Genomic DNA, 13,210 nt, shown 5'->3' with positions numbered 1-13,210 from the left:
GGGCCGTCCCCCTCCCTCCTCCCGCCGCGGATCGCCAGACAGCGAGGCCCTCGGCCGGGGCGGGGGACGGCCCCTCCGGGGCACCCCCGGCTCTGAGCAGCCCGCGGGGCCGCCTCCGCCCGGAGCGGAGGAAGGAGCCGCCGGAGAGCAGCCCGAGGCCCCAGAGTCTGAACCGAGCCGCCGCCGCCCCCGCCGCCGCCACTGCGGGGAGGAGGGGGAGGAGGAGCGGGAGGAGGGACGAGCTGGTTGGGAGAAGAGAGGAAAAAAAGTTTTGAGACTTTTCCGCTGCCGCTGGGAGCCGGAGACGCGGGGACCGCTTGGCGCTGCCCGGCGAGAGGCAGGACCTGGGGACCCAGATCGCCCTCGCTCACCGCCTCGCCTCGGACGCTGGCTCCCTCCCTGCCCCCCACGCAGCGTCCCCCGGGCGCCCCCATTCCGGGCCGGCTGCCGGAGCGGCAGACCCCGCCTCCCACGAAGACTTCACCCTAGACCTGGGGCGCACCCCCTGCACGTCGCCCTCCCCCCGGCCGGTCTCCTGAGCCCCAGCGCATCCTAAGACCCTCTCTCCTCGGGGAGACGACCTCTCAGATCTGCCCAGCTCTCCCCTTCAAGACCACCCACCTTCTGGTACCAGTTCTCGTAGAATACTGAGACAACCTGTGTCTGCGGTTCCTCGGGACCCCTGCTGCTTTCTCCCTGAGGGCTTTAACTCCCCCCGAGACCCTCCTACCTTTCCCCGGGAGACCCCCAGCCCCTGCAGGGGCGGGGACTCCCCATCCCACCTCTGCCCTGTTCGCGCTCTCGGCAGTGCCGGGGAGCGCCGCCTCCCCCATGCCGCCCTCCGGGCTGCGGCTTCTGCCGCTGCTGCTACCGCTACTGTGGCTGCTCGTGCTGACGCCTGGCCGGCCGGCCGCGGGATTGTCCACCTGCAAGACCATCGATATGGAGCTGGTGAAGCGGAAGCGCATCGAGGCCATCCGCGGCCAGATCCTGTCCAAGCTTCGGCTCGCCAGCCCCCCGAGCCAGGGGGAGGTGCCGCCCGGCCCGCTGCCCGAGGCCGTGCTGGCCTTGTACAACAGCACCCGCGACCAGGTGGCCGGGGAGAGCGCGGAGCCGGAGCCCGAGCCTGAGGCGGACTACTACGCCAAGGAGGTCACCCGCGTGCTAATGGTGGAAAGCACCAACAGTGAGCTCGGGGAGGGGGCAGGGGTCTCGGGGAGGAGATTCCTGGGGGAGGAAGCCGGCTGGAGGAAGGGGACCCCCGGGAACGTGGGGGGGGGGTCGCAAAGAGGATGGCGATGAGTCCTGGCCCCCAAGCTTTCTGGTCCTGGAGAGAAGGTAGCGAGCGAGGTGGAGCACTTGTGGAGGGCCACAGGAGCACGGGGACGTGGGGGAGCCCCCTGGGAGGGGAGAAGCAGCTGGGGGGTGGCAAAGGGGGTAGAATACCAGGGCGCTCTAGATACAGGAGTCGTGGGGTTCCGCTTGCAGACGGGGGAGCTTAGTTCGGGGAGAAGCGAGGACCCCCAGCCTTTGGGAAAGGAGAGGCCGTGGGAAAGCGGACCCAGAGCTCCGGGTGACTGAGATGGAGAGGTTCACGGACAGAAAGGCTAGAGAAGCAAACCCCCAGCAGCGCCAGGGGAGTGCAGAGCGGACCACGGAGGCGCCGGGAGCCCGCGGGGCTGGGGAGAAGTGTGGGGGCCGCGGCCGGGGGTTAGGTGTGCGGGGGGGGGGGCGCGTCGTTCGGAGGAGGTCGGCCCGAGAGGAGCGGGCCGGGGTGCGAGGGACGATGTCCCGGGTGTTTCGGACACTGGCGTGCGAGAGAGGAAGAGCGCGCGGAGCGAAGTCCCGAAGCCCGGGAGTCCGTGCGGTGGAAAAGGTGGACGCGCGGGGCGGGCGGCGCCGCCTGGGACGGGGTGGGCCGCGCGGGGCCGACCCCAGGGGAAGCTCGCGGGGGGCGAGGCCAGGAAGCCCAGCCGGTCCGTAGGGTGCGCGAGCCCACGTGGGTGCCACGCGCGGGGGGAGGAGCCTGCGCTGGCGGAGGGGCCGGGAGGACCCCGGAGCCCGCGGCCGTCCGGCGGCGTCCAGTTCCTCCGCCCGAGGCCGGGGAAGCCCGGCGTCCGGCCGCCTCGCCCTCCTCCCTCCCTTTCCTTCCCGTGCCCCGGGGGCGGGGATCGCGCGGGGCCCGGGGCGAGACGGGGCAGGTCGGTCCCCGCCCTCGCGGCTCCCGCTCTCCGCGCCCCGGGCCCGCCCCGTCGGCGCCCACGCTTTCCGCGTGGCCCCGAGCCCCGGGGCGGCCCTCGGGGTTTCACTTTCTTTGGGAGGTGGGCTTTCGGGTCTCCGGCCCGTTCCAGAGCCCAATCTGTTGCCGCAGCCAAATGACGCCCCCTCCCCACGCACGCTCTCCCAGGTGTAGCCTACTTTTCCTTGTACAGCTTTAACCGTGATGCCGCCAGTCCCCTTTTAAACCTTGACACTTTCTCCTGCAAATGCATGCGCTTCTCTTCTGGCGCGCGCCTCTGCATCTCGGCCCTTTCTTCCTGCCTTCGTTCCCCTTCATCTGGCTCCATCTCGTCCACACCCCCTCTCCTGTCTCTGCCATCTACATCTCTCCCTTGGTTTTTTTATTTTGTTTTGTTTTGTGGTACTGGGGGTGGAACCCAGGGGCATTCTACCTCCGAGCTACACCGCCGGCCCTATTTTTTTATTCTTTATTTTGAAACAGGGTCTCACTGAGTTGCAGAGGGCCTCGCTAAGTAGCCGAGGCTGTCCTTGAACCCAGATCCTCCTGTCCCAGCCTCAGGAGTGCTGGGATTGCCAGCGCCCCACCACGCCCGGCTCTCCCTTTGTGCTCCATCCCCAGCACTTCCTGTCCCTTCCTTTCCCCTATCTGTCACCCCAGCCGGCGCTCTGCCTTTCCCTTGGGGTTTGCTGAGTAACTGCTGGTCCAAGAATAGGGCTTCTGGGGTGGGCACAGGCGGGTGGGGAGACTAGCATGGGAAGAGGGCCCCAGGAAGGGGTTTCCTCTTCCTTTCTGATCTTTGTACCCGCTCTGTAGGAGTCCCAATCACCTCAGTTGATCCGTCCCCAACCCCGAACTTCTTCTAGACTAGACAGTGCTCTTCTTCATTTTCTTCTCTCCACTGTCATACTTTTTTTTTTTTTTTCCCCCAGTACTTGGAATTGAACCCAGGGGCATTCTACCTCTGAGCTACACCCCTCAGCCCTATTTTTTATTATTTATTTTGAGACAGAATCTCACTAAGTTGCAGAGGGCCTCACTAAGTAGGTGAGGCTGGTGTGAAACCTGCCACGCTCCTCCTACCTATCTCAACCTCCCAAGTGCTGGGATTACAAGTGTGCGCTACCACGCCTGGCTTTTTTTTTTTTTTTTGGTGGTACTGGGGTTCCCAAAAATGAAAACCCTTCTACCTCCAGGCTACACTCCCAGACCTATTTTTTTATACTTTTTTATTTGGAAACAGGGTCTCTTAAGCCAGCACTTGGAGCCTGCACGATATGCCTGTCTCTGCCTCCCAAGCGCGGGGATTACAAGCATGCACCACCACCCAGCTATTCTATTTATTTATATATTTATTTATTTATTTATTTATTTATTTATTTATTTTGGTGGTACTAGGGGTGGAACCCAGAGGCTTTGTGCCTCCGGGCTATACCTCCGGGTTTAGGGGCAGCCTGCGGGAGTCTGAATCCCATTCTGCCACTTTCTAGCTATGTGACCTCGAAGCCAATTTACTCAGTTCTCCATCTGTTAAGTAGATATAATAATGTCTTCCTCGTGGCATTGTTTTGAGGTCTCAGTGTTTTCATCTTTGTAAATGGCTTTGAATATTGGGAGGCTGAGACAGGAGGATGGCAGCTGAGGACAGCCTCAGCAAGTAGTGAGAATCTTGTCAACCTAACCAGAGCCTATTTCAGATAAATATAAAAATAAAAAATAGGGCTGAGGGTGTAGCTCTGAGGTAGAAGGCCTTGGGTTCAATCCCTAGTACCACAAAAACAAAACAAAAGGTTTAAAACAGCATCTGTAAATAGTGCTCATTTGTGTGTGTGTTGGGGGGTTACTGGGGATTGAACTCAGGGACATTCTATCTCTGAGCTATACTCCCAGCCCCATTTTTAAATTCTATTTCATTTTATTTATTTATTTATTTGTTTATTTTGGTGGTACTGGGGGTGGAACCCAGAGGCTTTCTACCTCCAGCCTATACTCCCAGACCTATTTTTTATATTTTATTTGGAAACAGGGTCTCACTAAGTTGCTGGAAGCCTCACTGAGTAGCTGAGGCTGGCTTCGAACCTGTGCGATCCTCCTGTCTCAGCCTCCCAAGTGTGGGGATTACAAGCGTGCGCCACCATGCCCGGCTTATTTCATTTTATTTATTTATTTATTTTGCGGGTCTAGGGATGGAACCCAAGGGCATTTGACCTCTGAGCTACATCCCCTGCCCTATTTTTTTTTTTTTTTTTTTTTTGTGGTACTCGGAGTGGAACCCAGAGGCTTTCTACCTCCGGGCTATACTTCCAGACCTATTTTTTATATTTTATTTGGAAACAGGGTCTCACTAAGTTACTGAGAGCCTCACTAAGTAGCTGAGGCTGGCTTTGAACCAGTGTGATCCTCCTGTCTCAGCCTCCCAAGCATGGGGATTACAAGCATGAGCCACCATGCCCGGCTTTCCTGCCCTATTTTTTATTCTTTATTTTTCATTTTATTTATTATTATTATTATTATTATTATTATTATTATTTTATTTATTTATTTATTTATTTATTTATTTATTTATTTTGGTGGTACTAGGGGTGGGACCCAGGGACTTTTCTACCTCTGAGCTATACTCCCAGACCAATTTTGTACTTTATTTGGAAACAGGGTCTCACTAAGTTGCTGAGAGCCTCACTAAGTAGCTGAGACTGGCTTTGAACCTGTGCAATCTTCCTGTTTTAGCCTCCCAAGCACTGGGATTACAAGCATGTGTCACCACGCCTGCCTGGCTCTTTATTCTTTATTTTGAAACAGGGTCCCACTAAGTTGCGAAGGGCCTCACTACTGAGGCTGTCTACGAACCGTGATCCTCTCGTCTCAGCCTTCCGAATGCTGGGATTACAAACATGCACCACCAGGCTCAGCTTATTCTTTATTTTTGGAATGGGATCTTACTACATTGCAGAGAGCCTCACTAAGTAGCTGAGGCTGGCTGTGAACCTGCGATCTTCCTGTCTCAGCCTTCCAAGTACTAGGATTACAAGCCTGCACCATCATGCCTGGCTCCCTTAGCCCTTTTTAAATTTTTGTTTTTTGTTTATTTGTTTTGAAACAGGGTCTTGTTAGGATGCTGAAAGTCTGAGTTGTAGAGGTTGGTCTTGAACCTGTGATCCTCCTGTCTCAACATCTCAAATACTGGGATTTATAGGCCTGCGCCACCACCATGCCTGCCAATAGTGCTCTTTAACATAACATTAGTGACAGGTGTGTGAGACTGCATCGTCTGTCTCACTAATCTGCTCCTATAATCTTGGAATCAGAACCTCCTCCCTACTCTCTTTGGTACGGGGGATTGAACCCAGAGGCATTCTACCTCCAAGCTACACCGCTAGACCAGTTTTATTTCTTTTTTTTTTTTTTCCTTTTTATTTTTTTATTTATTTATTTTTTTAATTTTATTTTATTGGTGCACTGTATTCATACATCATAGTGGGATACAAACTTTTGTAGACATACATGCACACATCGCCCAGTCAGCCCCCACCCGATCCCCACCCCATTCTCTCTCCATCCCTCCCTCCCATGCTTGGCTTAGTGGTTGACATCTAGTATTATAGCAATTTATCCAAACTTAAAAATGATAATCTCACATAACAGTTTCATTTGTCTGATACCAAGCGTTTGATGATTTAAAGATAGCATTTCAATATTTCTTTTTGCTTTCTTTCTTACTAGAGCATATTTTTTTCTGTTTTTTTAGGTGAAACTATCATATATTTATATATTTATTTTTCAGAAAAAAATCTATCCTAATATGGAATATGAATTCTAGATACCCAAAACGATCTTGAAAAAGAACAAAGCTAGCAGATATATATTTTCTGATTTCAAACCATATAAAGCTACAATAATTGAAACAGTGTAGTACTGTTCTAAAGGCAGATATATAGACCATTGGAGTTAAATACAAGCCTAGAGCTAAATTCTTCCCTATATTGTCAAGTTATTTTTGACAAGGTTTCCACGAACATTTGGTGGTGGAAATAATAATCTTTTAACTAAATATTGTTGAAAAATAATAATTACATGGAAAAGAATAAAATTGGACCTTTACCTAATCCCATATACAAGTATTAACTCAAAATAGATAAAAGACCTAAATATAAATCTTAAGACTATAAACTTTTAGGAGAAAATCTGGGTCATAAAACCTCACAACATTGAAATTGGCAGTGATTTCTCGGATATGATTTCAATGGCACAGGCAACAGAAGAGTATACAAACTCCCTAAAAAATAAAAGAAAATATTGTATATCCAAAGACAATGTAAACAGAATTAAAAGTTACTAATAGAATTGGATAAAATATTTCCAAATGCTATATCTGAAGGTATATTAATATTCCAACTAGAAATCCTAAAAATTAACAACAATAAAGGCAAACAATACAACTTAGAGATAGGTAAAAGACTAACATAAATAATGAATCTCCACAGATAACCAATCTTAGTTGTCTGTTGGATGGAAAATCTTGTTTCTCTGGTTCTGGTGAGTGTTACCTATTTCTTCTTTGTAGTTAATCTCTTTGAGTATTTTCTCTAGTGCTGGTTTTGAAGACATAAATTCCTTCAGTTTCTGTTTGTCATGGAAGCTTCTTATTTCTCCATCTAATTTGATAGAAAGTTTTGCTGGATAGGAAATTTTTGGCTGGAAGTTGTTTTCTTTCAGAGTTTGGAATATGTTACTCCAAGCCCTTCTGGCTCTCATGACTTGGTTTGGGAAGTCTGGAGTGATTCTAATTGGTTTGCCTCTGAATGTCAGTTGGCCCTTTGTTTTTGTTGCCTTTAAGATTCTCTGCTTGGCTTCCACATTGGTCATTTTGACAATTATATGGCGTGGGGATCCTCTTCTCCGATCCTGTCTAAAGGGAGTTCTATAAGTTTCCTGGATCTGTGTATCAACCTCTTGCTCTATATTTGGAAAATTTTCTGCTATTACTTCCTTGAAGAGATTGTTGCTCCCTTTGGTATCACTTTCTTTTCCCTCCTCTATTCCAATTATTCTTAGGTTAGCTCTCTTAAGATGGGCCCATATTTCTTCAATGTCAGATTCCTGCTGTTGGATATTTTTTTCTAGATTAGAAACTATGCATTCATTTTTGGATTGCTCATCTTCTAAGAGCGAGATTCTGTTCTCCATGTGGTCTAATCGGTTGTTTGTGCTTTGAATTGAGGCCTTTACTTCATTAATTGCATCCTTTATCTCTTTTTGGCTCTCTCTGAGTTCTTTTCGAAGCACCTCTATTATTTCTACAGTTATTTTCCTGATTTGATCTTCTAGAAATCTCTGATTTTCTGTTTTATCAGGTTCAGATGTTGTGGGGTTGTGCACATTCATTACTCCAGTGTTATTCCTCTTTCCCATGATTTCGGAGGTTTGTGCCTTCTCTGGGTTCTTCCCTTGGGTCACTATGGCTTCACTTAAGGTGCTCTGGATCTTGAGTCTGTATTATCTCAGACCCCACTACTCCTTTACTGGGTTGTATCACAGAGTCTCCGACCCAGGGAGTCGATAGAGGCTGCTTTAAACTATGGGGGGTGCCAGGTTGCACGTTCTCCTATGGTGTGATATCTCTGCCACCACCACTCCCTCACTGGGTCAAGTCCCAGGAGGCACAATACTGCGATTTCTCCTCTGTGGCCCGCAATTTGACTCACTGTTCTTGAGTACGCAGATGTAGCTGTACTGGACTCGGTGAATTCACTGCTGCTGCCGCTGCCGGTGGCAATATGGCGCCTCTGCCACGCCCTCGGCCATGAGGCTGGCGTATTTTTTCTTCTCTGGTTTTGATTTCCACTCTGAATCCCTGCAGCGTGTGCTGAGCTCTGCCACTGGGAGCTTTAAATGCTGTCTGCGCGGAAAGATCCCGCCTGGCTGTTCCACAGCGGCTCACCTGGCTTGCTGTAGCCGTCCGTTGAGTTCGCCGCTGCCTCCGGCAGTATGGCGCTGCTGCCGCGTCCTCGGGCGCGTGTGTCTCCTCTGTGGCCCTGAGCTCTGTTCTCAGTCCGCTTTCTCTCTGGAGCCTGGTGGTTTTTTTTGTTTTTCTGGTGATGGTGTTTTCTGGCTATGAAAGGCACTCTCTTTGTGGTAATGGAGATTGGTTGTTAGCGGGACTCTTAAGCCCCGCTTTTCTCGGTCGCCATCTTCCCGGAAGTCCCCAGTTTTATTTCTTATTTGGAAACTGGGTCTCACTAGGTTGCTGAGAGCCTCGCTAAGTTGCTGGGCCTGGCTTTGAACCTGCGATCCCCCTGTCTCAGCCTCCTAAGCATTGGGATTACAAGCATACGCCACCACGCCCGGCTACCTGAGTCGGATGGTCTCTCACAGACAAGGAACTGGCTCAGAGAGAGGGATTCACCTGCCACCGGAGACACGGTGCCTCAAATTGGAGAGCCTGGGTTGAAAGTCAGGGAGCTTGATGTTTTTGTGTTCTTCAAAGAATAACAGGAAACTGAGGTTCCAAAAAGGGGTGTGGACTGCCCAAAGTCACATGGCTGAGAGGCGGCAAAGGCACTCTCTGGCCCCATGGCCCAGGCCTTTGGTCCTTACTTTTATTTTATTTATTTATTTATTTTGGTGGTACTGGGGTTCCTGGAAGCCCTTCTACCTCCGGGCTACACTCCCAGACCTATTTTTTATACTTTTTTTATTTGGAAACGGGGCCTCCTAAGCCAGCGGGCGGGGCTGGCTTCGAACCTGCTTGATCCTCCTGTCTCTGCCTCCCAAGCGCCACCACGCCCGGCTTGGTCCTTACTTTTCAATTTAATTTGCATTGGAGGCTCCAGGCCCTGGGGAAACCTGAGCAAACAGAGTAGCCCCGCTTAGTGGGAGCCCTAGGTGGAGGGTGCTGGAGAGATGGAAAGAAGGGTGGGTAGGCCCTGGCCCACAGCAGAGGGAAGAAACCCAGAGCAGGAAGCCCCTCCACCAAGGTCACAGACCTAAAAAGAATCAAGAGTAGAACTCCAGCCTGCATACCTGTAATCCTAGTACTTGGGAAGCTGAGACAGGAGGATCACAGATTCGAGGACAGCCTTAGCAAGTAATGAGACTCTCATCTCAACCTAGCGAGACCTTGTTTCAGAATAAAAATTAAATAGGTCTGGGAGTGTAGCTCAGAAGTGCAATGCCCCTGGGTTCAATCCCGTGTGTGTGTGTGTGTGTGTGTGTGTGTGTGTGTGTGTGTATGCATATATATATGCCGGGCATGGTGGTGCATGCTTGTAATGTCAGCATTTGGGAGGCAGAGACAGGAGAATCCAGGTTCGTGGCCAGTCTCAGCTACTACTTAGTGAGGCCCTTTGCAACTCAGTGAGACCCTGTTTCAAAATAAAGAATAAAAAATAGGGCTGGAGGTGTAGTTTGGAGGAGGACTGCCCTTGGGTACCATCCCGGGTACTGCAAAAAAAAAAAAAAAAGAAAAAAAGTGTAGAGTTCCAACCCAAAGCTGTCAGCTCCAGAGCCCATATGCTTAGACTTGGGGTACACTTGCTCCCCTTTCCCTGCCAAGCTCTTGATAGCCTCTCTCTCATCCTCCTGCCTAGAAATCTATGACAAAACCAAGGACATCTCGCACAGTGTATATATGTTCTTCAATACAACCGAGCTCCGGGAAGCGGTGCCCGACCCCCTGTTGCTGTCCCGGGCAGAACTGCGTCTGCAGAGGACCAGGGTAAAAGCGGAGCAACACGTGGAGCTGTACCAGGTGAGGCCGGGACGGGTGGGGTGCTGCTCCTGGGCAGAGCTGCGGCCAGGGGGCCTGTTTGGAAGGCTGCTGGCTACAGGGTCCATGGAGATAGGCCCCGAGAGATGGAGGGGCACAGACAGCTAAATCTTAGGACTTGGTAACTTTTAGACTCTTTGCATTCTAAGATGCTAAACACTTAGAAGACTGGAGGCCTAGGAGTTGGATTCTAAGAATGCAGGGCAGACTGGGCATGGTGGCCCATGCCTGTAATCCCAGTACTTGGGAGGCTGAGACAGGAGGATCGCAGGTTCAAGGGCAGCCTCAGCAATTTAGGTCTCTCAGTAAGACCCTGTTTCCAAATAAGAAAATAAAAGGCCGAGCGTGGTGACGCACGCTTGTAATCCCCGCGCTTGGGAGGCAGAGACAGGAGGATCGTGCAGGTTCAAAGCCAGCCGCGCGTGCTGGCTTAGGAGACCCTGTTTCCAAATAAAAATGTAAAAATAGGTCTGGGAGTGTAGCCCAGAGGTAGAAGGGCTTCCAGGAACCCCAGTACCACCAAAAAAAAGAAAAAAAGAAGAAGAAGAAGCCGGGCGTGGTGGCGCACGTTTGTAATCCCAGGATTTGGGAGGCTGAGACAGGAGGATCGGGTTTGTGACCAGCCTCAGCTACTTAATGAGGCCCTTTGCAACTCAGTGAAAGCCTATTTCAAAATAGAATAAAAAATAGGGCTGGGGGTGTAGCTTGGAGGCGGACTGCCCCTGGGTTCCATACCCAGTACCACAAAAACAAAAACAAAAACAAAACTTTCTCACAGCCGGGTGTGGTGGCGCGCACTTGTAATCCCAGCATTCGGGAGGCTGAGATCGGAGGATCACGGTTCGCGGAAAGCCTCAGCTACTTAGTGAGGCCCTCTGCAACTCAGTGAGACCCGGTTTCAAAATAAAGAATAAAAATAGGGCAGGGGTGTAGCTTGGAGGTCAAATGCCCCTGGGTTCCATCCACAGACCCCCCCCCCAAAAAAAAAAGAAGAAGAAGGTGGGCGTGGTGGTGCATGCTTGTAATCCAGTATTTGGGAGACTGGATGATCAAGGATTGCGGTTCGAGGACAGCCTCATACTTAGTGAGGTCTTGGCAACTCAGTGGGACCCTGTTTCAAAATAAATAATAAAAAAAAAAATGTGGCTAGGGTTGTAACTCAAAGGTAGAATGCCCCTGGGTTCCATCTCCAGTACCAGAAAAAAAAAAAAAAAAAAGCCAGGAGTGGTAGAGCACGCTTGTAATCCCAGCATTCGGGAGGTGGAGGCCAGAGGATCAGGATTCATGGGCAGCCTTAGTTACTTAGCGAGGCCCTTTGCAACTCAGTGAGACCCTGTTTCAAAAAATAAAAATACTAAAAAAATAGGGCTGTGGTATAGCTCGGAGGTACAGTTCACCTGAGTTCTATCCCCAGTGCCATATTCACACAAAAAAATTAAATAAATAAATTAATTAATTAAATTTAAAAAGGCTAAAAATAGGGCTGGGATGTAGCTCAGAGGTACAATGCACCTGGGTTCCATCCCTGGTAATGCAAAAAAGAATATAAGTTTTGCTGGGCATGGTGGTTCACCCCTGTAATCTCAGCTACTCTGGAGGCTGAGGTAGGAGGATCACTTGAGCCCAGGAGTTCAATGCCAGGTTCTGAAGAGTATAGTAAAATCCATATATTTATTTATTTATTTATTTATTTACTTATTTTTGGTGGTACTAGGGGTGGAACCCAGAGGCTTTCTACCTCCGGGCTATACTCCCAGACCTATTTTATATTTTATTTGGAAACAGGGTCTCACTAAGTTGCTGAGAGCCTCACTAAGTAGCTGAGGCTGGCTTTGAACCTGTGTGATCCTCCTGTCTCAGCCTCCCAAGTGCGGGGATTACAAGCGTGCGCCGCCACGCCCGGCTTATTTATTTATTTTTGTGTGTGAATCTGGGATGGAACCCAGCGACATTTGACCTCCAAGCTACATCCCCTGCCCTATTTTTTTTTTCTTTATTTTGAAACAGCATCTCACTAAGTTGCAGAGGGCCTCACTAAGGAGCTAAGGCTGTCCGCAAACCGTGATCCTCCGGTCTCAGCCTCCCAAATGCTGGGATTACAAACTTGCGCCATCACGCCCGGCTTTAAAATTCATATTTAAAAACAAAAAGTCAAGCCAGGCGTGGTGGCGCACGCTTGTAATCTCCGCGCTTGGGAAGCTGAGATAGGAGGATAGAACAGGTTTGAAGCCAGCCTCAGCTACTTAGTGAGGCTCTCAACAACTTAGTGAGACCCTATTTCCAAATAAAAAATATAAAATGGGTCTGGGAGTATAGCCCGGAGGTTGAAAGCCTCTGGGTTCCACCCCCAGTACCACAAAAAAAAAAAAAAAAAAAAAAGAAAGTCAGGTGTGGTGGTATTTGCCTGTAATTGTAGTACTTGGGAGGCCAAGACAGGAGGATCATAGGTTCGAGAACAGCCTCAGCAACTCTTAGCAATCTAGTGAGACCCTGTTTCAAAACAAAGAGTATAATAGGGCTGGGGGTTTGCTCAGAGGTAAAATGCCCCGGGGTTCAATCCATAGTACCACAAAATAATTAAATATTTTCTATACTCTGTGGTCCTTTAGTTAGCAGGCTATTTTGAACTTTGAAGAAAAAAAGAACATTCTGCTGAGTGCGGTGGTACAGGCTGTAATCCCAGTAGTTGGGAAACAGAGGAGAATCACAGGTTCGCGGCCAGCCTCAGCAACTTAGTGAGGTCCTGTTTCCAAATAAAAAATAAAATAGGGCTGGAAGTGTAGCTCAGAGGTATAGTGTCCCTGGGTTCAATCCCCTGTGTGTGTGTCTCTCTTTCACACACACACACACACACACACACACACACACACCTCCCAGAAAGTTCTTTTTCTTTTTATTTATTTATTTTCTTTTTGCGGGTCTGGGGATGGAACCCAGGGACATTTTACCTCCGAGCTACAGCCCCTGCCCTATTTTTTTATTCTTTATTTTAAAACCGGGTCTCACTGAGTTGCAGAGGGCCTCACTAAGTAGCTGCAGCTGTCCGCGAACCGCGATCCTCCAGTTTCAGCCTCCCGAATGCTGGCATTATAAGCGTGTGCCACCACGCCTGGCTCAGAAAGTTGTTTTTAAATAGCACTACCCTATAGAAGATGGAGTCTCCAGGAGGGCTGGAGTCTCTAGAAGGTTCTATGACCTAGAATCCA

General features: G+C 50.1%; 1 protein-coding gene across 1 annotated transcript in view; it reads left to right on the top strand.

Moving 5' to 3' along the window:
- Window positions 1-831: 831 nt before the first annotated feature.
- Window positions 832-13,210, top strand: part of TGFB1 (transforming growth factor beta 1) — a gene marked incomplete at both ends in the record, with an annotated part of 28,034 nt that continues 15,655 nt past the window's right edge. Inside the window, 2 exons of the mRNA XM_080702460.1 lie at window positions 832-1,186; window positions 9,826-9,986. Of these exons, the coding sequence (XP_080558586.1) occupies window positions 832-1,186; window positions 9,826-9,986 (516 nt within the window). The remainder of the gene's footprint in view (window positions 1,187-9,825; window positions 9,987-13,210) is intronic.

The sequence above is a fragment of the Muscardinus avellanarius genome, assembly GCF_963383645.1.
Source record: "Muscardinus avellanarius genome assembly, chromosome: 10".
Lineage (NCBI taxonomy): Eukaryota > Metazoa > Chordata > Mammalia > Rodentia > Gliridae > Muscardinus > Muscardinus avellanarius.
This window is presented reverse-complemented; position numbering and strand designations above follow the sequence as displayed.